Below are 25,427 nucleotides of genomic sequence, written 5' to 3'. Positions count from 1 at the left end.
CTGCCTTGAGGTCCCTTGCCATCATCTGGAAACCCAGCCAATTTCCATGTGAAGGGCTCCTCTGATGCAGAGCCATGTCTCCATCCTGCCTCATTTGATTTTTCTTTACCTATTATGAGTTTGGGCTTCTTAAATTTACTCTTTTAGAATATACTTAAAGCTAATGAATTTTTGATGTTCTTTAGTGTATTTCTACAAGCTGTTAATTTTTGAAATAAAATTAAACATCAAAACGGCTTCATTAGAAGGGGGCTTGTAATTTTAATCTAGTCTGTAAACATCATGGAGAAACAGGTACACAGACACACACACACACACACACACACACACACAAACAAGTGAAGTTTATTTGCTAATAAATACTGAAGCCAGATATCTGGGCTGCCATAAATTCTGTATGATTTCTTAATGACCTAATTAATTTGAAGGACATACTTCATAGAGGCAAATTGTTTTGTATTTGTTGTTTTAAAACCTTGATGCAATCAGCCCATGGTGCTCCAGTATTTGAAGTTGCATTAAGAACTTAGTCTTAAAATGGCACCCTTCCTGTTGGTAGATTTCCATGCAGGGGAATTTGCCAGATGATAATTTAACATCAAGATTTTATATATGTGTATATCACATCCTCTCAGTGACACCAGCTGGGGTGGGCCAATTGAAAAGAACTTGCAGTTACAGAGACTTGTTAAGGGATAATTAAACATGTGGGGAATAGAACAATCGTGGCAGAGGATTTAATTGGGTGTAATTGGTTTAGGAGGAATAGGCCAGAGTAAAAGAATAGCTCTTAATAGGAGGTCTGAAAATAGCCAGGGAAAGCATTAATTGCAGAAAATCTGTGACATTGGATTACTGTAGGGAAAAAAAGATCCACCTTTTTATATACTTACCTGTACAGAAAGAGGTGACTGGGAGAAAGAAATCTTCTCACACATATATTTTTTAAAAAGCTAGAGGCAGTTTTGAGATTCAGAAGGGATATGATACAGGTTACAAGTCAGAAGAGAGGCACGTGATAGACCTACCCTTTTAGAGTTTCAGGATTTGGCAATTTGGTATGAAATACTCCAGAAATTATGTAACTTTGAGCGTTTTGAGTAATTTGAAGTCTTACAAATGGAATGTGGGGCATAGCTAGGGTGGGAACGGAGAAGGAGGGGGTGATGCGTGCCTGCATAGATTCTCTTCAGCCCTGAAAGTCTTCTCCAAGCTTTAATGAGCACAGAATCCCTCTGGACACACAGCATACAATGGCAAATTAATTCACTTTGCTTCTTCTGTCATGTTCCCTTCCTCCATTAATTTGTGGTATTTCAAATAGAAATTTACATTAGCTATAGTTTTCTGTGTATCTATGATTAGAAAGATATGTTACTATTTGACGCTCCTTTATTGTCAAGTTTTAGGTTTGAAATTTAAGTGGCCGTGGTTCAGAGAGAGAAGGACCATGTCTTTACTGGAATCATTCCAGAGGTTGGAGGTGCCCTGGTCTTGGAGATGAGCCCTCTACCCCTTCTGTAGGCAAGTGGCATAGACAGATATTTAATTTCCTGTATAAGAGAAGCCCCAATGTTCCTATGAGTCACTTGTTGTGGGCGCAGGTTTGGCCTGTAGGGAAGCCAAGTTGGGGTGCTCTCAGGTGCCACCAAAGGTTTCTGGAAAGTGATGCCCAGGAAGATTTCCCAGACCTGCAAGGGTCTGACCAGAGCAAAGCAAGACCTCCAGGTGGAGGCAAGGGCCATTCGTTCTCAAGGAATACTTAAGCTAAGGGCAGATCTTCCAAAGGGAGGGAAGAAGTGCCAGAGAAGCCTTGTGCAAGATAGTTGAATAGGTGGTCTTCATTTACCCAGCATCACGTCCTCCTTACCCACAGGCAGAAAGCTGTCCTGCCACTTTTGCTCTACCCGCCAGGTCATGATAGGTGGAAATACAGGTGGTATCAACAGTTTGGCAATTACTCAAGGGTTCTTAGCCATGCATGCTTGGTGCATGTGTGTCAGACCCCTTTGTCAGTTTGCTGAAAATATATACCCTTTCTAAAAAAGAATATGCGTAAGTAATAAAGTAAGATAAGCGTAAAAGAAAACTAGTTTTGTTGGAATAGTTATCAAGATATTTTTTAAATGTGCCATAGTAACATTGGTGTTTCTTTATTGTGTATTAAATAATCAGATCTAGTTAGGAGGCTCGTAAGTGTCACAACTGCAAAGTAGTGATGAGTATAAACAGTAATTTGAAGTATCTGCAATCACATTAATTGAATATAAAAATGTATGTGATTTCCACTGGAGGAAAAGTTGCAGAGATTTCTAATATTACTGAATATGTGTGTGTGTGTGTGTGTGTGTTATGCCTACATTCATAATTGAAGCAGATACTAAATTTCAGTTCATGTTTAGTGAAAACAAAGATGCAATCTTTCTTGTCTATTCTAGTTTATGGAACTCATGGGTTCTGTTAAAGGACATCTGGGTGGGAGTAGGGGTCATTGACTCTGGGGAGAGAACTTCTGAATTTGGAACTAGGTAGAGGAAAGAGTTATTTATTTATTTTATTCAGATTTTATTTTTAAAACCTGCACGTGTAGGTAGGAATTCTGCCCAAGGTGCAGTATGTAAAAATAATTAGGTCCCAATATAGAGGACAGACTATGAGAATTTTTTGTGTCAAAAAAGAAAGAAATATTCCTAGTAAGTAAGGCAGGGATTAAATCTTCATATCATGTTTATTTAAAAAACTTTAAAGTCTCACCACACACCAAAATAAACTCAAAATGGATCAAAGACCTAAAGATTAGGCCTGAGACAATAAGTCTTTTGGAAGAGAATATAGGCAGTACACTCTTTGACATCAGTTTCAAAAGAATCTTTTCGGACACTGTAACTCCTCACTTGAGGGAAACAATAGAAAGAATAAACAAATGGGACTTCATCAGACTAAAGAGCTTCTTCAAGGCCAGGGAAAACAGGATTGAAACAAAAAAACAGCTCACTAATTGGGAAAAAATATTTACAAGCCACTTATCTGACAAAGGGTTAATCTCCATAATATACAAAGAACTCACACTGATTAGCAACAAAAAAACAAACAACCCGATCAAAAAATGGGCAGAGGACATGAACAGACATTTCTCAAAAGAAGATATGAATATGGCCAATAGACACATGAAAAGATGTTCATCATCGCTAATCATCAGGGAAACGCAAATCAAAACTACACTAAGATATCACCTTACACCCGTTAGATTGGCAAAAACATCCAAAACCAAGAGTGACAAATGTTGGAGAGGATGTGGAGAAAAAGGAACCCTCATACACTGTTGGTGGGAATGCAAACTGGTACAGCCACTATGGAAAACAGTATGGAGATTTCTCAAAAAGTTAAAAATAGAAATACCCTATGACCCAGCCATCCCATTACTGGGTATCTATCCTAAGAACCTGAGATCAGAAATCTCAAGAGTCCGTTGCACCCCTATGCTCATCGCAGCATTATTTACAATAGCCAAGACGTGGAACCAGCCTACATGCCCAGAAACTGATGCTTGGATAAAGAAGATGTGGTATATATACACAATGGAATACTACTCAGCCATAAAAAAAGACAAAATTGGCCCATTCACAACAACGTGGATGGACCTCGAGGGTATTATGTTAAGCGAAATAAGTCAGTCAGAGAAAGACGAACTCTATATGACTCCACTCATAGGTGGAAGTTAGTATATTGATAAGGAGATCTGATGGGTGGTTACCAGGGAAAAGGGGGGGTGGGGGGAGGGCACAGAGGGGGAAGTGGTGTACCCACAACTTGACTAACAAAAATGTACAACTGAAATCTCACAAGGTTGTAATCTATCATAACATTAATTAAAAAAAAAAATCTTTAAAGGGGCCGGTCCCGTGGCCAAGTGGTTAAGTTGGTGCACTCTGCTTGGGCGGCCCAGGGTTTCGCTGATTCGGATCCTGGGCCCCGACATGGCGCAGACATGGCACTCAGGCCATGCTGAAGCAGTGTCCCACACAGCACAACCAGAGGCACTCACAACTAGAATATACAGCTGTGTACTGGGGGACTTTGGGGAGAAGAAGGAGGAGAAAAAAAATCTTTACAGTATGGATATATGTTACTTTCATAATGGAAATTACTAGCTATTTTAATTTTTTAAATAAAAATCTGCTTGGAAATACAAAAAAAAAAAACTTTAAAGTCTCAAGAGCAATTATCATTGAATGCTATTTACTGCCTTTGTTGGGAAAATACATTTTTCATTTCAATGAATTTTGCCTTGTTATAATGTTCATAAGGCTTTGCGGGTAGATCTATGAGGAGATGACTTTGAACCCTGGCAGACACTCCTGACTTTACCTAGATTCTGTCTCTTGACTTCAAACTCCTCCTTCTTTCCTTCCTTCCTGAACCTTACCCTTCCTTTCGCACCTCTTTCTCTCCCCCCTCTTCTCCGTTCCCGTGCTAATATGACACACAAAGGCTTTCGAGAGGAGCCTCCTTCCTCTCTTCCAGATCTTGGAAGCCTCGGTCATTTCCCAGAGATGGAAAGTCCAACTCAGTTAGGTTCTGATCCCAAGATAGGAAAGCTCTCTGAAGTATCTCAATCACTGGGGCAGAGTCTGTTTTTCAAGAATTAATATTCCCATTTGGGGGAATGTAGAGAAAACGTTTTGGGGGATAGGTGGAGTGGTGGGGTTCCTGACTAAGACCAATCCTGCCTTTCCTGAGAGCTTGTACAGAGGTCATGCTCAGGAGGTAAAATGTGTGGAAAGAGAATTGTTAAGTAACCCGGAACCTTACACATCACCTTGTCATTTCCAGTGACCTTACCCCATCAGAAACATGTGAGAGAAGAGTGTGAACTGTCAGGGTGAATGTTACACTGAGTTAGTAATTTCCGAAACACGGGGTCTTCCATATGAGATGAAACAGGCTTCCCTGTGAGATGAAGTATCCTATGGGAAAATAAGATACAGGCTTCAGAGAAGAAGTGGGGCACTCCCACTGGGGCTATGTAAGACTGAACTTCTCCTTGGGTCATGGGTAGTGTCTTGGGAACTGTTCTGAAGACGTTCTCCATTTTGGACATTGCACAGTTCATTAGTAGAGACTGAACAGCAGTCTCAAAACTACCTATAAAAGACCCACAGAGACTTACCGTTATCGTTCGAAATGGTTCTTGTCATTGTCTCCCACTTGGGAGTACACAGTTCTTCTTGTCTAAACTACTGACCTCACAGTGTCCAAGTGTTCAACCATCTATCTGCAGACCCACCATCAAGCAGGGTGTCCCACCACCTCTAAGGTACTAACTCTACGTCAAACTGTACTGTTTGTAAATGGACCACTCTTTTTTTCACTCAAACTGGCAGTTTTCCTTTGCAGGAGAACTTGCTCAACTTCCCCTCTCTCTTAAATATTCCATTCGGTGATCAAGATTATTTCTGCCCACCTTCCTTATACAGCTGTGAGAAAGCCTTTTATGATTAATGGTATTAAGAGGGCCTGGCATCTGGGGTTCTTTGCTTTCAGAGATGCAGACAAATATATCTTCAGATCTGGATCTGAACCCTTCTTTTAAGTTAGGTTTCATTGAAACTGGAAGCACCAAAGACTCTAACACCTTCTACTGCTGTGTCAAAGAGGGAATCCAAGAGTCTCTCTTCATGATGAAATTCTTATAGGCAAAAACATAAGGTGTAAGATGGGGCCCAAAGGAATTTTACGTTGGGAATGTGCATATAGCTGATGATGGAGGTAGGGATTTACCGTGATGCCCACAGGAGATGAGCTAAGGAGAACATCATGAAACATGGCCTTGCTAATTTTTCTGTCTTACCTATCCAAGTTTCTTCTGACTTCCTTCTGCATCTTTTCTTTCCCTTTCAGTTTAATAACCTTTGCTGAGGACCTTCTCTTTTCCAAGTATTAATCATCCCATGATCTTTGCCCTTAGATTGCTCATAGTCTAGCAATGAATGTAAACATTGAGCAAGTAATTGTGACATAATGTGAGTCTTCCTTCTGGTCTCATCCTTCCCACTCTCTATAAATCTTCGTGAACTTGTATTCACATTCCTGAATTTCAATGCTTAACTCCTTGGTTACTATCTTACAGAACCCCTTTGTAGATATGTAGAATCTCTCTATACATCTCAGATTTTAAACACATCTCTTAGACACTCCATCCCAAATCCCATCCTGCACAAGCCCACTGTCCCACAGTAGGACGGGGCATGGGAGAAAATGGACCACATGCTTGCCTAATTATGATAATTTAAATACAGATTTTACCTCATCAACCAGAGTGTAGACCACATTTAGATGGGAATTTGGTTGGTGTATCTTTATATTTACCATAGTGGATTTCAGAGTGGAAGCATTTAGTGGAACCTCAGTAAGTAATTATAATCAGCTAACATTTATTTGGTGGATGCTTCTTGTTCTAAATTTATATATGCTTATGTACACATACATGTGCCTGTGTGTGTACACGCACATATATGTACACACACATATGTACACGCACACATATACATGTGTGTGCAAGTGTGTGTGTGTATCTGCACCAAAGTCTTCTGCATGCTCAACTTTCCTGTGTTCCACAAAACTGCTTTCCAATTGAATTACTATGAGCACTAATTTCCACAGCATGGCATGGGTGTTCTAGTCACTCCACATCTTTGCTCAATACTTGGTACCATTAGTCTTTTGAGTTTTTGCTAATCCCTTGCCACCTCTTCTATATTTCACCAAAGTGAATGAGGTCAACCCTCTTGTACCACGTTAAAACCCTTGGCAGATTTGAGGACTTACTGTATATGGACTCATGGAAGGACAGCCACCAAAGATGACTTTGCGCTTAGCCTGAATAACTAAAAAAATAATGGTACTAATTATTGAAATATGGAACAAAAATATAGAGGCAGTTTGAGGGGCTCAGAAATGAGGTTTTTAGAAGCACTACAATGTAAGTGACAATATTCTTGGAGACACGACAGTTTGACCTGAAGAAATACAACTGAGTTTGGTGAGATAGGTCCACACAAACCCTGGAGATATTTGCAAGTTATTTGATTTAGATTTGGAGATTGTGTTTGATAATAGTTTAATTAGACACACCAAGACAAACATTTAATGAGCTTTTAAAATGTGCCAATCCTTGCGCTAACTCGAGCTGTGCAGAAGATGAATAAGGAAAGGAGCACCGTTGTTAGGGATGCTTTCATGAGAAGGTAAGCTCCTAGTGGGCAAGAATTCGGAATTTCTTCTCACTGTCTTCCCATAACCTAGAATAGTGATCTTTATGAAATACTTACTCATGACTAAGTTTTGGTGTTGCCTTATTCCTGTGGCCACTGTAGGGTCCTGTTATCCACATAGTTTGCTCTAGAAAAATCCATGCTTTATTCCTGATCATAGCAGTATCTTTATATCCAAGCAATCTTGATGGGACCACATATAAGCCATTAAGTCTTTCTCCTGGGTTTACTCTGTGTTCTGCCTCTTTTTGAAAACTCCGGTTCCTACGACTGTGGCTCAGATGTGTTCCTGACCTGGTAAACTTCAGTGGCAGAACAGAAATTGTGAGGGAGGTGAATGAGTTCATGCCTCGAGCCCTCACTGGGCACAATACCACTTTGAAGATACTAAATTTGGCATCTTTATTTTATTCTCCAATTATTTTATCTACATCTAAGCTTCATGGTTCAAAATAGCGGATTTTTATTGGATCCAATTTTTAGAACTAATAGAATCTACATATATGAATATATATGCAAAGCATTTTAAGATTTGAGAGAAGACAATAGATTGTAACCTTGCTCATCTAGGTGATAATGTCAAGACCAGAATATTAAAATATATATGAAAATATACTAATTTGCTGATTGCTGGCATCAAGTGAATCTTGGGTAGGAACTGAGGGGGTGGGCTGTGTGTGAGAGAGGGAGAGAGAGATAAGCCCATACACCCATGCACAGAGCAGAGGTTGTGCATGTAGATAACAGGTGCACAGTGCCACCTCAGGGTGGAGTTCTGGGTTCTAGGACAAAAGATGAACCACACTCCACTTAGGTACCATAAAATATTGGTGTTCTCACCAGAAACAAAAGAAAAGGAAAACCGGAGATGTCTCCAGGTTGCACAGAGTTTGGGGAATAGCTATTATAGGCTTTCCTGGTAAACAGTGTAGGGGGATTGTTGTGCAAGCTCATTAATTTGGGTGTGGATCAGGATGGGCTGTTCCTGTTTGCCCGATGCTTCAGAATGTGAGAGGAAAGCGAATCTTCCGAGTGCTTCTTGTTGTCAGCAGTCCCTGGGCAGCAGATACACAGTGAGTCCCAGGCCTTCAACGTAGCTGAGAACGACACTAGGGGAGGGGTGGTTCCACCTCATTTATCCTCTCTCTCTCTCTTTTTTTTTTTTAAGATGCATCCACAAAGTTCTCTATCTTCCAATGTATGTGTTTCTCAGCCACAGAAAGCTGAGACCGTGAACACCCAGGAGACGGGATTTTGTTCCTTATGAGGCCAAAATACCAAAATAAATTTCATCAGGCTCACCTTAATTAAATAGATATTTTAAAATTAAACCAATATCAATTTGAGTGATGTGCACTTAGGGGAGATATGTATTGCAATTTTTATTTTGACTTGTTTATAGTCTGATAAGCCTGAGTAGTTTGAGCCTCGTGTTAATTACAACCTCAGACAGAATGACTGCCCTGTGGAGAACCATTCTAAAATACCCAATCAAGTCATAAATCAAGTTGAAATGCCACTCTGAGATATTACTGTTCGTGCAAACTTTGCACAGAAAACATACTATAAAGTCCTTCTTAACTCCCAAATTGTATGTATTCAATAAAGTTATGGTTTTGACTTTTTCTCCTTAAAATTTTTCATTCAGAGAGTTATTTTTATAGTATCTGCTTTGTATTTTGGGAAAATTAAATATATATATTAAATATATGTAATGTATAAATACATAGATTACATATAATATATATTAAAGATATACCTATGCTATATGTATATATAACAACCTTTCACCCCTTGTGAAATCTTTTTCAGTATGTGAAGTTTACATGGGAAGTCTTTTATTATTTTTTGGTCTCCAGGTATATTGGTTGGTTAAATTTATAGTGATTTTTAAAATGATAATGATGCATATTTAATAGGTTTATTTTCAAAATCTTCATTACTTGTAATGCTAAAACTTGTCAAGTATTTGAATGTGACGTGAACACGCATATGCATACATACATATATATACACACACAACACATATAGAGTGCCACTGATTATAATGTTTAAATGTGCCCACAGGTGCTTTAATTATTTTTGTGGCCACTGTAATTTCATACTTGACTTAGACCTGTGGTTCTCACCCTAGGGTCAGTTTGCCCCCTGAGGTCATTTAGCAATGTCTGGAAGCATTTTTTTTTTTTTAAAGAAGATTAGCCCTGAGCTAACATCTGTTGCCAATCCTCCTCTTTTTGCTGAGGAAGACTGGTCTGAGCTAACATCCGTGCCCATCTTCCTCTACTTTATATGTGGGACGCCTGCCACAGGATGGCTTGACAAGTGGTGCGTAGGTCTGTACCTGGGATCCAAACTGGTGAACCCCAGGCCGCCGAAGCAGAGCATGTGAACTTAACCAGTGGGCCACCGGGCCGGCCTATGGAAACATTTTTGATTGTTAAAACTGGGAGAAGAGGGAGCCGGCTTGTGGCTGAATGGTTAAAGTTCCGCACACTCCACTTCAGCAGCCTGGGTTCACAGGTTCGGATCCTGGGCATGGACCTCCTCCACCCATTAGGCATGCTGTGGAGGCCTCCTGCATACAAAATAGAGGAAGATTGGCACAGATGTTAGCTCAAAGCGAATCTTCCTCACCAAAACAAAACAAAACAAATTGGGAGAGGAGTGCTCCTGGCATCTAATAGGTGGAGGCCAGGGATGCTGCTAAACATCCTACAGTGCACAGGACAGCCCCACCACAGAGAACTATGTGGTCCAAAATGTCTGTGGTGCCAAGGTTGAGAAATCATGGGCTTTAGATTACATTACTTTTGAGCAAATTAGCCAAATTTCAAAAAGTAAGGAAATATATAAGATAACTCTGAACTTATGAGTATTATAAATGCCTACCCTAGAGCTAGTAAGTGCTCAGATGCCCCCCAGACCCTTCCTCTTAGGTTCTTCTGGCTCACAATCCCTCTCTGCCCCTCAGAAGCTTGCAGGGAGGTGGGTCTAGACAAAGGAGAGACTTGATCATGCAACTCAAGCATGAAGTCTAGGTGTGACCCCGCTTGGGCAGTCTTAATGTGTATGTGACTTGCAGATACTCTCATCCCCATTGAGTTGGAGCATTGATGGAGTGGGCCAGAATTCCTCATAGTGTGGACTCTGTAAGCCCTGGTACAAATCCGCCAACTGACTTCTAACTTTATTGAACTCTGCATTCCAGGGACTGTGCAATGCTTTGTGTGGACTATCTCATTTAATCCCCACACAGATAAACAGATCAGTAAAGGGAGGCTCAAAGAATTTAAATTACTTCCTCTAGACCTGCTCAATGCCAGCACTGGGCTGACTCCAGAGCCTGTGCATTTTGGCCCTGTACCTGGGAGTTTTTGAGCAGGTTCAAAATCCCAGTGTTTTGTATTTATTGAGTGGGTATTTTCTCTGCCCTGCACCTTTGCATATTGCCTCACTTCCTGCTTGCCACAGCCCCATAGAGAAGCTATGACACACCATTTACCTAAAGCCCAGGGAGATCGACTTGCTTCCCTCAGCTCGCAGAGTAAGCATTCGAGGACCCAAGTCTGTCAGAATCAGAAATTAATCGTGTCACCTATTATCACTGAGGAAGGCTCAAGAAAGGAGAACTAATACTGGTTCAAAAGAAGAAAGGCTGTCAGGAAGACAGAAGCTTCCAAATATGTCATCACCTCTTTCTTGTTCTTGTCTGTCTCTTAATTATTCAGAACTTGGATCACAGTGTGGCAGAAATCCATATGTTGTCTATGGTAGAATTCAAAGATAGAAGCAAATACATAAATCAGCCATTTGACGTGATGCTCTTTTTCACTTTCAATGTCACAATCCAGATTTTTCGTGCATCTTCATTCAACTCTGATTAACTTGGCCCAAGATGTCACAGACCACAGAATTTCCCCCAAAGCTGGTATAGCTCCATGGTAGATCCGACTCTGATATGCTTCATTTTTTAAAAAATTAGCTGTTTGACATATTCTGCTCAACTGTTCACTAAAATGAAATGCATAATTATATTCTCATCCAGTTATACTCTGAATAATGTGCAATGTACTTACAAACACACTTGTCTATTTTCGAGTTGAAAAATGCTGTATTTAGAGGTATGCTCCTTGCAGTATCTACTGAAATGTTTTCTGTCCCTAATGGATCATTTACAATACTTTTCACTCATGCACAACATTCTTCACTGTCGTGGGAGGAACGATTTATCTAGTAAGAGTTGTAGGATCTATGTCAAGACAAATTGAGGAGGTGACTCTTTAGCTGTTGAATTCTCCCAGACTCAAATGTACCATAAGCTTTTTAAATGGGCTGCAGGGTTTACCCTTGAAGGCATGCAATGCTTTACATGAAAGTCAGGAGAGCTGTATCAAGACTTTTAATTATGAATGATGTCTTGATATGACAAGCACTACAGCATGTACTTGAAATGCACCATCTTGTTCAGTGTTTTACAAGGAAACTGAGATTCAGGGCAATGATGTATGCAGCCTAAAAATATGTACCATTGAGTGGCTCAAGAAGGATTAGTATCCATAGTCTACACTCTTTCCATTAGGTGAGGTTCCTTTTGTGTTATATGATAAATATCCACATGTCATGAAGCCAATTGGCCTGAATACAGGCTTCCATTTTCCCTGTCCCAGAAAACAAGCTTCACGCATATCATTTTAGGAAAAAGTGACAATTTCCTTAAACATCTGAGAAACAGTGATTTGGAAGTACCTATCTATCTATGGACCAATCTTGTAAATAATAGTGAAATTGGGAGATAATGTGTGTAACATTTGGGGATTTGTTTGTTCATTCAACACAGACTTGTTGAGTGTTTCCCAAATGTCAGGCATTGTTTCAGGTGATGGGCACACAGCAAGAATTAAGACAAGTGATGTTCTTGCTAGATTCTACTACATGGAGAAGCCGCTGTACAAATTCATCAGTGAATAAGAATTTCATTGAGTGATGATGAGGGTTGTGTGGAAGAGAGAGCAAATGGCTTAGGTGGCAGTTCTCTTGGCTTCATTATCCTTGTCTGCTTTCTTTTCCCACTAGGCTGACCGCTCTGCTTTGGAGTTTGCATAAAGAATCGTTTCCCTTGGGAGGTGTTGGATGGTCTCTGCTTCCTGGAGCCTCGCTCTTGCTGGAATCCAGTTCCAGGATTAAGGGAGGGCCGCACTCTTGCAATGGGCTGCCAAGAAAACCACTAGGTTTGTTCTTAACATTGGGCTCTGTCTCTGACCCATCTGAGAGGCTTCCTAGCAAGTGTATCGCCTCTCCTGGGTCTTTTGCTCCCTTGAAAGCCCTCTCTCTTCACGGGCTTTCTTCACAGCTTTGTTTGCTTGGAGTTGTGTCCCATAGACACCTGCGAATGTGGAAGTGAACAATGTCGAGACCCAAGAGACTGTTATGGCTTCCGTTGTTCTGCACCCCGGTCTGCGTCATGTTGAACTCCAATGTTCTGCTGTGGATAACTGCTCTTGCCATTAAGTTCACGCTCATTGACAGCCAGGCACAGTATCCAGTTGTCAACACAAATTATGGCAAAATCCGGGGCCTAAGAACACCATTGCCCAATGAGATTTTGGGTCCAGTGGAGCAATACTTGGGAGTCCCTTATGCCTCGCCTCCCACTGGAGAAAGACGGTTTCAGCCCCCAGAACCCCCATCCTCGTGGACTGGGGTTCGAAATGCCACCCAGTTTGCTGCCGTGTGCCCCCAACACCTGGATGAGAGGTCTCTATTGCATGACATGCTGCCCATATGGTTTACTGCTAATTTGGATACTTTAATGACCTATGTGCAAGATCAAAATGAAGACTGCCTTTACTTAAACATCTATGTGCCCACAGAGGATGGTAAGTACTTTATTTAAACAGAAAACAACACCTGCTCGCTCAGTCTCTGGGGGATTTGCCAAGATGGTTTCATAATGACCTGTGCATGATATTTTCCATAACCCATTTATTTTTTTCATATTCTGAATATGGTTATTGCCATAACTTATCATTTGCTCCACTTGAATTTACTGAGCATCTAGTAGATGGACAATACTATAATTAAGGACTGAATTATTGTCATATATTGGCTTTTTAGCATTGTTATAGTGTTTATTTGCAGATGATACCCAGTGCGAGCATGTAGTGTTATATGCTATACCTGAATCATCTCTAAAGGAATGAATCTATAGAAAAATAACAGAATTAAGAACATAGTCATGATCAAGTTAGCAAACTGAAAATTATAAGGAATGCTTCCTTTTGCTTTAATGTCTTAAGAGTTTGGCAGTCTCTTTTTTTGAGTCTTGAAAGGAACCCCCCATTGTTTTAAATGCACAAGCAAGGAATATTTCATAAAGTGGTTGGATTTTGTTGTTTAGAATCCATGTTGTTAACATAAATGTGGACCTTGTTTTCTTCCAATATTCACTGCAGTCAAATGGCACATGTATGTCCTCACATGATTCTAGCTCCATTAGAAAATAATGTGCTTGCTTTAACAAAATAGCCTATTTCCTTTTGATAACACAACAGTGAAAATCTGTAGAAACAATAATGTTAATACTAATTAATACAATGCTGTTAAAATTGGGGTATCTCCTTGTTTATGTAGATTTCAAATTAAAACTTTTATAAAGACTAACCAGATTAAAGCTATACTGCAATGATATCACATTTCTCATTTACCATTTCTATAGGCTATTTTTAGACAAGGAGAAAGAGAAGCATAGAATGAAATCTTACCGGAATTTAAGGAGTAATTTGCAGGAATCATAGACTTCACCTACTATAGAAACTAAAGTGTGTCCTTTGTAACTCTCATGGAGAAATTTCTTTCTTTCTTTTTTTTTTCTTTTCCCTTTAGTCCTTAGAAAATCCTTTTCAGGGAGATCTGGCTGAAAGTCTGAAATACATGATCACATTATTCAGTGATCATCAAAATTGTATCCCATCCGCCATATTGTTCTTTCTCCACATAAATGCTAGAAAGTAGTTTAAGTAGAGTGTCATGGAAAACCGAGCTGGGGTTGTCTGTTAGTGAAATCACAAAGAATGCCCAGGGAAAGAGATTAAAAGACCGTGCTTCATTATATTTGTAGCTTCTGGCATGTGGCCCTTGTTGTTATGGCGACAGATCACACAATTATCTTGTAAAGTGTAGGTCTGAATGTGATTCAAGGAGTTAAACTGACATTTGGCCACTGTACTTGCCAGCAGTGCGCTGAGCTGCCTCAGTGCTGAACAGTCCCTGAGTAGCTGCTTTGTGCATATGCGAGAAGATGGATAACCGCATCCAAAACCAGTTAGACTTCTCATTTCAGAAGCCACCTGGGTCATGATCTTTCTCATAATGAGCTATTCAAATATAAAATATAAAGAAGGAAAGACAGAAAGAGAGGGGAAAGAAACAAAACAGGATAAAGGTTTAAAATTGCTTTCATAGTACATTTGACGAGCTAATGTCTACCAGCTGGGGACGTTATAGAGCTAACCTCATGAACAGTGAATGCACTTCAAATAGGATGCTGCCCTCCATGAGAGGCCGGACCAAATTAGACCACCTATGAAGAAAAAGCAATAGCTTCCTTGATGACAGGACCATAGATGTGCAATTGTGTGAATTGAAACCATAAACAATTTGACCATTTCATTGTGGTTCAGTATTGAATAGGGATTGGGGAATATAAAAATGTGGAAAATGCCACGTAATGGAAAAGCAATATACACTTAAGAATAAACGCAGTGCCGCTTGTTTACTTCTTTAGTTTTTTTAGAGCACTTTTGCATATAATATCTCACATGATCTTGACAAGAGAAATCAGAAATCCACTAGGGGCTGAAGAGGTAGACCCTCTCTCCCTGGAAGATGTAAATGTTGGAATTTTGCTGGTGAGGGAAGCTACCTGCCTTTATGTTTGCATAAGAACAAATCGCAGCCTAGTGGGTTGGGAGTTTTGTGCTTTTTTTTTTCAATATTTGCATCAGTTGGAGAATAAATGTGGAGGTTTAGATATTTAACTGTTGCCTATTCACTAAATGAATAAACTCCACTGCCGTAATAACACATTGAAATGCAGTGTCCTGCTGATTCCTCCAAAGACCTTCCTTTAGGGACTGTCTTGTCAGTGCACTTAATCATTTCAGTGCATTTAATTAACTGTGGAGAACAATATTGGATATTTGGAATTCCAAATTCCACCTGATCCTCCAGTTTTTAGATTTGTCTTTTTTTCTGCATTGATTAGAAGGTGAGGGTCATGAGCAGGCACACCTTCACTTCACTACCAGAGATACTTCTGAGTCCTGATCATGTGCCAGCTATGCTTTAGATGTCGGGATTGCAAGAGAGACAAGAATTCCTAAATTTGAGAGTCAGACACTTGTTGTAGGCAGAATAATGACTCTTCAAAGGTGCACAAATCTAATCCTTGGAACCTGTGAATATGTTACCTTACGTGGCAAAGGGGAATAAAAGTTGCAGGTGGAATTATATTTGCTTATCAGTTGACCTTAAAATAGGAATACATCTTGGATCATCTGGGTGGGCCCCATATTTAATAACAAGGACGCTTAGTTGTGGAAGAGAGAGGAAAAAGAGGAGATTAGAGCCAGAGTGAAGCAATGTAAGAAAGGCAACTGGCCATTGTTGACTTTGAGGAGGAGAGGAAGCCAGGATCTCAAGGAATCTGGCAGACCCTAGAAGCTGGAAAAGACGAGGAATTGGATTCTCCCCTTGAACCCCCAGACAGCAGCACAGCCCTGCTGACACCGTGATTTTAGCCCAGTGGAGCTCCGACCTTCAGAACTGCAAGATAATACATGTATGCTCTTCAAAGCCACAATGTTTGTGACAATCTCTTACAGCAGCAACAGAAAACTAACACAGAGATTTGCCACCCTTCAACATTATTAGAAATTCATAGGAAAGGATATACACTAATTGAAAACAAAGTTATAGCTGAAGAGTTGTTTTGAGCTTTCTGAACCCTTTCGCATGCTGAGATTCTAATTCAGTTGCTTCCCTCTCTATCTCAAGAATTACTGGTAGAAAACACTCATCTTAACACTGAGTAGCTAAAATTTGCTACTGTCCCTCAGGCATATTGAGGAGACAAAATCGGTTGTAATCGTTGGGCAGACGTTTTGCCGATTTGAGGCTTAAACTTTATAGAGTAGATACCCAACCTTTTGTCCATCATCTTAATATAGCCTTATGGCAAATCCTACTAAATATCATATTCAAAAGATACACTGACTTTACACAGGAAAGGAATGAAGGAACATTTAAATTTTCCCAGGGATCTCCAACTTAGATGTCATTCAAGGACATAAAATGTCCAAATTGTCCTCTTTTCTCATCTGTCTCCTCAAAATCTCACTCATGGTGGCAGCCATACCTCTAAATGTCTTCTTGTCCTACCTGTGCTGGTGTTAGCAGAATCTTCTGGGCTCCCCATTCCTTCCTTCTGGACATCAAGGTCTGATCTGTTCCGGACAAAGTGATTCTCTACCCTTTTAAAAAAATTCTTTGGATGAATTTATTTCTTGACAGAATATCAATTCTTTTTTTCCCCAGTTTCATTGAGATATAGTTGACATACATCACTGTGTATGTTTAAGGTGTACAGCATGATAGTTTGACTTACATATTGTGAAATGATTACCACAAAAAGTTTATTAGTTAGCACCCATCATCTCATATAGATCCAACAAAAAGGAAAAGCAAAAAAAGAAAAAAAAAATATTTTCCTTGTGATGAGAACTCTTAGGATTTACTCTCTTAACAGCTTTTCTATACATCATATAGCTGTGTTAACTATACTCACTATGCTGTACATTACATACCCAGGACTAGTTAATCTTATAACTGGAAGTTTGTACCTTTGACCACTTTCATCCAATTTTCTCACCCCCCTCCTCTGGTAACCACAAATCTGATCTTTTTTCTATGGTGTTTTTTAGATTCCACAGATAAGTGAGATCATACGGTATTGGTATTTGTGTTTCTCTGTCTGACTTACTTTCCTTAGCATAATGCCCTCAAGGTCCATCCATGTTGTCACAATAGCAGGCTGAATAATATTCCAATGTATATGTATGCCACAACTTCTTTATCCATTCACCATCAGCAGGTACTTAGGCAGTTTCCTTGTCCTGGCTGTTGTGAGTAATGCTGCTGTGAACTTGAGGGCACAGATATCTTTTCTCTACCCTTTTTTATGTAAATTTGGTTTACTCTTCAAGCTCAGCTTAGAGGAATGGTCAAGAACCTGCCTGCCTGGCTTCAAATGCCAGCTTGTCCCCTTACCAGTTGAGTGATTCTGGGCTAGTTCCTCGGCTTGCACATGCCTCAGTTTCCTTGTGTGTAAAATGGAGGTGCGCTGGGAGGTTGAAGGCATTAATCCATATGAGGTGGTTAGTCTAGTATTCTGCACATATAACTACTCTGTAGTCTGATGTTAGCGGAACATAATTAATAGTAGAAAAGAGAACCAGAACATTTCAGCCAAATTGCATGTGCATATTGGGTTTAATATGTATATTAATCCAGTACATAATAAATGCATATTGTTTATAACATAATTATTTATTACGGTAGTAGACGGTTCAGTTTAAGAAATGGGAGCAAGGCACCATCATTTCTGACAGTTCTGAGTATGGCTTTAACAAAAGGGAATTTAGAGGGAATAGCATTTTTTCAAAGAGCAGAGAATTATTCTGTTCTGCTTTATTCCTAAACTTTGTCTTTTTCAGCCTAAATTGTCAAATGGATTTTTAGCATCCTATGTGACTTACAGAAATTAATCATCAAGAACACATTAAAATTCATTTCTTGGAAGAGTGTCTTAGAGGATCCAAAGACAAAAGTACTAGTCTTTTTTTTGTGACATAAAGGAGAAATTAGTTTCCTTTCTCTTCTTGTCAAATCACAAGCAGTCCAATTGTATGCAGATAGCGGCAAAATCTAGGTGAAAAACTAAAACTTAACCCAGTTAACACAGCGAGACAGATATTTTAACCAATCAGCATCACCATGTAAAAATGGTTCCCTTTGTCATCTGTCAGCTGGAAGTTTGACATTGTATAGACATAGCTTGTAAGTGAAGGTAACTATGAAAGATTATTAAATAAATATCTCCTTACAAGGATTAATTGAAAAGAATTTAGTATTTTGTGAACACAGTTAAACCGGAGTGGCTTTCTGATAACATACATCTCTCTCCCACCTTAAAAGATTTCACCAATTTGAAGCTAGAATAATAATCTTATTGAGGGTTTAGGAAATATGTATGTTTAGAATAGCACTATTTGGTTTTTATGAATTATACCTGTTTGGATAATTTAGCAAAACCGTTCTCTAAAGAAGAGAATTTTCCCTTACATTTGTCATTTTCCATTACTATGGATTTTGATTCAATTCTATTTGCAATTTAGAATTTTTTTTCACAATTATAACAAGTGCAAATTAACCTAGAATGTGTTAAAAACCAAATTTGCTGGACAGTGCATATCATAAGCAATATTACTGGTCAAGACAGAAATGAAGTGCAAGTAGTCTGCTGGAATATTTGTGCGTTTTCAACAATTTGCTTATTATTTACTTGTGCAGAGTCTTGCCTCCAGGACATGTGGTAGCTCTGTTTGTTGCCAAATGACACTGGTAGTCCATATTGTCTTGGCCAAGGCATTCAACCTTTTTAATATTTTGTGACCTCAGCTTTTAATAGTAATAATTGTAGTATTATACCTCCTCTGAATATTTTTTAGGATTATAGTGATTTTAGAGTAAGCACCTGTATAAGAAATAATTATAAAATAGAAAAGATCAGTATGTTCTTATAACTTTAATTTTATGTTAGTTTAATGTTAATCTCACATTATCTTTCATTGGAAGATTAAGTTCTTCGGGTGTGATGGTTGGGCGTAAGTCTGTGTCTTTCTAGTATTTTTTGGTTCTCCTAAAGCAGGCTGGCTTTTTGTTGTTGTTGTTGTTTTCTTTTTTGAGGAAGATTAGCCCTGAGCTAACATCTGCTGCCAATCTTCCTCTTTTTGCTGAGGAAGACTGGCCCTGAGCTAACATCCATGTCCATCTTCCTCTACTTTATATGTGGGATGCCTGCCATAGCATGACTTGACAAGCAGTGCATAGGTCTGCACCCGGGATCCAAACTGGCAAACCCTGGGCCACCAAAGGCGAGCATGCAAACTTAACTGCTGTGCCACTGGACTGGCCCCAAGTAGGCTGTTTTTGTCGTGAATTAGTTTCATATTCTCTCTTTATGTTTAAGAGTCTCTTTTCTTGGTTCAGTAATATCCAAACTGCAATGGAAGCGAACGGAAGCAGAGAACTCGTTACCTTCCTTAGCTTGAGGACCATGGAGAGTTTGGAGATGCAAAACGGTGGCCATACATAAATAAATCAGACTGCAAATCACAGAATAAACTTACAGACAACAGAAGCAGAGGGAGCATCTAAGAAAGAGTGATCTATTCGTGTACTAACCACTTGTTAAGATAGAATGAAGACCAGACACTGTAGTCTCCATCTTATTAATTCAATTGAATATTCTATATTTAGGTTAAGCGAAGTATGTTTCCACAAATAGACAGTGGAAGTAGATTAAACAAAATGGGTGAGAAAAATTCCCTGTTAGATGTCACACATCCGATTACTTTTGGTGGTCAAGGTGGGCATTGGTATATGGTCTGTAGCGTGAGTGTGTGTGTCTGTGTGTGTGTAGGATGTTGGAGGAAAGTCCACGGGAGAAATATCCACAACTCACTTAAGATCCAGTGTGTTATGATTTTCTGGAAAAAGCCAAACGGAACATGTAAACGATTATACTGTCCCTTCCTCCCTGCATTCCAAAGCACTCTGAAGTCTCCCTTAATTGAGACACCCTCTTGTCTGCTGTGGGTGTGGTTTTGTGTATAATACTCAAGTTTGCCCTAGGGAAAGTGTGGGTTCCCAGCAGAAAGGGAGGAACACTGGAGGTACTGATTTGTCTCAAGTAAAAGAGCTTTTGTGGTGTTTCAACAAGACCTGAATATTGTATACTCATAAACACTCCTTCTTCCTTCAAATTGATGCTTTGAGTTACTACTGCTCCATCAGTTTTATGACATGACATAATCAGTCATTCCATCAAGAAGCAGACATCTGGGGCCGCCCGGTGGCGTAGTGGTTGAGATCAGACACTACACTTCGGTGGCCCAGGGTTCGTGCATTCAGATCCTGGGCACGGACCTGCACACTGCTCATCAACCATGCTTTGACAGGCATCCCACATGCAAAAAATGGAGGAAGACTGGCACAGATGTTAGCTCAGGGACAGTCTTCCTCACACACACAAAAAAGAGCAAACATCCAATATTCACTTAGTATTCCATCTACCTGTTATGACTTTAGTCCCAACTCAGGCCAGTTAATCTATTGGTCTCCTGACCCCAACTCCAATTCTTTATGTATTTTCTTCTCTCTTCCATTTCTTATTCTCTTTAGAGCCCTTTTAGCTGATTCAATAATTCAAATAATTAAATATTAATTCAAGTAATAATATTAATAAATTAATATATTTATTTATATAATATATTAATTAATGTAATAATATATTAATAAATATTAATTCAAACCATTAAAATTATTGATCGGCAAATCACTGTTTGTACTTAGCATATGCAAGGCATTGGGTGAGTCCAAGTGGTGATGTAAAGAAATGTAAGCCCTTTGCTGGGAAAGTCAATGAGCCCCAGGAAAACTAAAGTTTCAGAAAGGGATCAGTGGGCACAAAGAATTCAGGGAGTACTTTAGTGTTTCAGGAAGAAATAAAAAAGAAGAGAGTCTGAAAGTTGATGTTTTCCGTTGAGGATCTGAGATGGAAAGGTTTCTACCTTTAAAAAGAATACGCAAGGCAGATACACATCTGGTTGTGCAATGAGGAAATGCTTTCTGAGTTCCTTAAAACTAAGCTCCTTGTTTATTGCTTCTCTAGATGGACCAAGATATAAAAAGTACAAAATGGGGGAGGAGGGAGAGATAAAACCATGGCAAAATTATAGAAAGGTGCGTTGATACTATAATTTACCATGCAAAGTACTCTCTTGGGTATTTTTTGCATTGTTCATTTTTGACACCGGAGGATTCATAAGTGAAATTCTATCTAAAGGAATTCTAATGCATATTTTTCTTCTCAGCAGGCTGTGCGGGAAGCTTAAATCAAAGAACATGAGCTTCCATTCTTACCAAATTCAAGTGTACTTTTTTCACCTGGAATTTTTAAAAAATAACTTGTTAAAAGGTTTCTGGCTCCTGCCAATTTTTTATCTAGTGAAATACTTTCATCACTCTATATTTTGTAATGTACCCATCCAGAAATCTAATATGAAATCAAGCGACAATATTAATTCTGCATGTTTAAAAATAGTTTAGATTTAAAAAGAGTCATAAAACCTTACAGGTAAAACTTCATCTTTTCTAAGAAAATTAAAATGTTAAAAATACGTAAACTTAGACTAGATGTTTCCTTTTGAGCCTAAATCAGGTACTACTGAGGTCAAATTCCACCGTAGCACATTTTACAAGATGGTTTGCATCTCGTACCTTTTTTTTCAAAGATGGGGATTTTGGTATATTAAATATCATACTCAAAGTTTACCTGGGAGTAAGTGATGGAGTTGACTAGGACTTTAATTACAGAATCATACAATCTTCCACGTGGAGGAAGCTTTGGCAGTCGTTTCATCCAAATTCTCACGATGCAGTATTTCCCTGTTCTTCAATACTCAGAAACCCTAAGCAGAGAGAAAATATTCTCCCACGTTCCAAAGTTTCAGTCCAATCGTTATTTTACACGTCTACAGCCCCTAGTAGACTGTAAACCCTTTGAAGGCAGGGAGACATTTGTGAAATAAATGAATGAATCATCTGCTTGAATTTTGGAACAAATGAATGAGCGGATCTTGGCTGGACTGCAGCCTTTTTGGAATCTAGCTAATACAGACCTTTCAGCTTTGTAAGGGAGTTCACTTCATTGTGCGAAAGTGTTGGCGATCTGTCTGCGTGAAATATCTACCAACAGAGCTGAAGCGATTTTGAATGTTTTCTCTCTCCCACTCTATTGCTTTGGCAATCTTTGAAGACAAGACGTTATGTTCGTCCCACACAGTCTTTTGGAAATATCCTCAGCAGGCTTAATTTCCTCCTGCAAGTGACTTTCAGACACTTTCATCCTCCTTCCCGGTTTACTGTGGATGGGCTATAAATTGATTATCTTATTCTTATGCAGATGTCTTGCTACCAACAATTACTACTGATGTCCACCAAAAGGATGCATTTGTTCTCCTTCATCACAACATCTGTTGTGAATATACCCAGAGTTTATGTTAGATTTTTTTGTTTTGCAAATACATTCGACTCTTGGCTCGTCTATATTGAGCCTGAAGCCACATGTCTTCATAATTTTTTAAAAAAAAGAAATGTATTTTACAATATGATTTAGAAAGTGAAAATAACATGAGCCCTCTGTTTCCTATGACCAACTGTCCGCATACCCCAGGACAAAGCAATATGCTGCTGTGGCTCAGATTTCCCCACAGAACATGGACTGCACCACAATTACCAACTGCAGCCAGGCCGAAGGCTGTTTGCTGCGTGTTTCCCTGAAATACCAAGCCCCTGAGGTGTCACAAGGGAAGGCAGCATAAAATTGTGAGAGAACGGCCAACAAATGAATTGGTTGGTAGTTTTGAGAAAGCGATGGGTTACCTGTTTTTAAATGCAATCAACTATAATTTGATTTTTTGGAGGTGGCATCATTTCCAAAAAATTAATTGAAGTTCACAGGTTTGAAAAGAGTTGAGCACATCATCTTAGAAGGCTTTCTCTAGGCTTAGAGGAAAATGAGCTTCCTCCAGCATTTTATTCAACTTAAGGATTTGTAGTTGTTTCTTATCATCATCATCATCTTTTTTTTTTTTGAGGAAGATTAGCCCTGGGTTAACGTCTGCTACCAATCCTCCTCTTTTTGCCAAGGAAGGCTGACCCTAAGCTAACATCTGTGCCCATCTTCCTCTACTTTTTATGTGGGTCGCCTGCCACGGCATGGCTTGACAAGTGGTGCGTAGGTCTGCACCCGGGATCCGAACTAGTGAGCCCTGGGGTGCTGAAGTGGAACATGCGAACTTAACTGCCGTACCACTGTGCCGGCCCCCATCATCATTATTTAAAATAGATTATCTGTGAAGAAGTATTATGAGGTACTAGCCTGTGAGGAATTTGGAATTTATGAGATTTGAAAGTGTTTTTCTAAGACTGCAGAATATCAGTTGGAATCTTTCAAAAACTTTTACAGACAAAGTCATGGCTATTAATCCTTCAAACTTTTCTCTTGTTATGGGTTTTGAGTTGACCTGTGTTATGGGTTGAATTGTATCTCCTAAAAAGATATGTTGAAGTCTTAACATCCTGTACCTATGAATGTCACCTTATTTGGAAATAGGGTTTTTACAGATATGATCAAGGTAAGATGAGGTATTACTGTATCAGCAAGGACCCTAAATCCATTATGACTGGTGTCCTTATCTGAAGAGACACGGGTAGGAAGACAGACAGAGCTGCATGGGGAGAACATGTGAACATGGAGGCAGAGATTGGAGTGATGCAGCTACAAGCTAGGCAACACCAAGGATTGGTGGAAAGCACCAGAAACTAAGAACTGAGAGAGAGACATGGAACAGATTCTCCCACAGATCCTGGTGAAGGAGTCAGCAGGGCTGGTTCCTTAATTTCAGATGTTTCTCCTGCAGAACTGTGAGACAACAAATTCTTGTTGTTCTAAGACACTCGGTTTGTGGTAATTTATTATAATAGCCCTAGGGATCTCATACAACATGGATTATGTGTATACTGCCTGCACATCCTGTCTACGCCAGAAGAAGCCAGAATAGGGATTGTCTGCATTCCTAATTCCTAAAATCCTCTGTCAGTGCCCTCTGCTCTCTCCTCAGGGAAGCCTTCTTGACACCCCTGGGGGTCTCCTGGCTCACCAGAGAAGGTCTTGGCTTCCAATCACCCAAGGCAGCAATTTTCCAGTAGAAAGATTCTATGCATTAATGAACCACAAAATCAATTTAATATTCTTTTACTGAACTCTTGCTCTTGAGAAAGAAATTATTCTACAACTCCACCCCTCACCTCCTTCCCTTCTTCGAGAATCAACTTTAGGCTATCCAGCAGGCTCAACTGTTTCCTCTGAGACATCTAGTCCATCTCTGGCAGGCCCTAAAGATTCTCAACATCTTTCCCTGGCATGTTCTAGGTGTCACCACCACTACTCTTAGTGTAGGTGTGTGCTGGACTGACTCTAGCATGGCCTTCCATTCTCCTTGCCTCCTGGTATGCATGGTCTTGTGGAACCCCCTCCACTTGCATGTGGGCAGGACGTAGAATTTGCTTTCAACCACTAGAATATGATAGAGGTGTTGGGACATCACTTCCATGATGAAATTTCAGAATCTTGCAACTTGTGTCTTACAAGTAAACCCTTTCTATTGCCTTCTTGGTTTTTATGCTTTGATGGAACAAGCTGCCATTTTGGAAAGGTCCCCATGGCAAGAAACCAAGGGCTGCATCTGACTGATAGCCAGCAAAGAACTGACGCATTCAGTCTGGCAGGCCACAAGGAATTGAATCCTGCCATCAACCATGTGAACTTGGAAGGGGATCTTGCCCAGTCACTCAGATTTCAGATGAGACCCCAGCTCTGAGCAACACCCTCATTGAAGCCTCTTGAGAGACCCTGAAACAGAGAACCCAGTTAAGCTGTGCCTGGATTTCTGATACAGAGAAACTGTCATACAACAAATGTGTAGTTTTAAGCCATTAAATTTGTGGTAATTTGTTACACAGCATTCAATAACTAATGCAACATAATATGTAAAATGAAGGGATTTCAAGAGTTGCCAAATTATAAATCAAGTTCCACTTAGATATCATGTCTCTGGTTGGAAGGATATATATTTTGAGACTTATTGAGCAGTTATTACTTAGGAATGATTTGATGGCAAGTGAAAAAAATTCAAGTTGAATTCACTTAGGAAAAAAGGGATTCATTGGCTCAAGGTACTGAAGATT

General features: G+C 39.6%; 1 protein-coding gene across 4 annotated transcripts in view; it reads left to right on the top strand.

The window, feature by feature from the left end:
* The window catches only part of NLGN4X (neuroligin 4 X-linked), a 291,678-nt gene that overhangs the window by 60,895 nt on the left and 205,356 nt on the right, over positions 1 to 25,427 (top strand). For all 4 annotated transcript variants that reach the window (XM_044768194.2, XM_044768193.2, XM_070502561.1 and 1 more), the window contains exon 4: positions 12,351 to 13,153. In XM_044768194.2, coding sequence (XP_044624129.1) covers positions 12,682 to 13,153 — 472 coding nt within the window. In that variant the 5' untranslated portion in view covers positions 12,351 to 12,681. The remainder of the gene's footprint in view (positions 1 to 12,350; positions 13,154 to 25,427) is intronic.

This window comes from Equus asinus, chromosome X, assembly GCF_041296235.1.
Source record: "Equus asinus isolate D_3611 breed Donkey chromosome X, EquAss-T2T_v2, whole genome shotgun sequence".
Classification (NCBI taxonomy): domain Eukaryota; kingdom Metazoa; phylum Chordata; class Mammalia; order Perissodactyla; family Equidae; genus Equus; species Equus asinus.
This window is presented reverse-complemented; position numbering and strand designations above follow the sequence as displayed.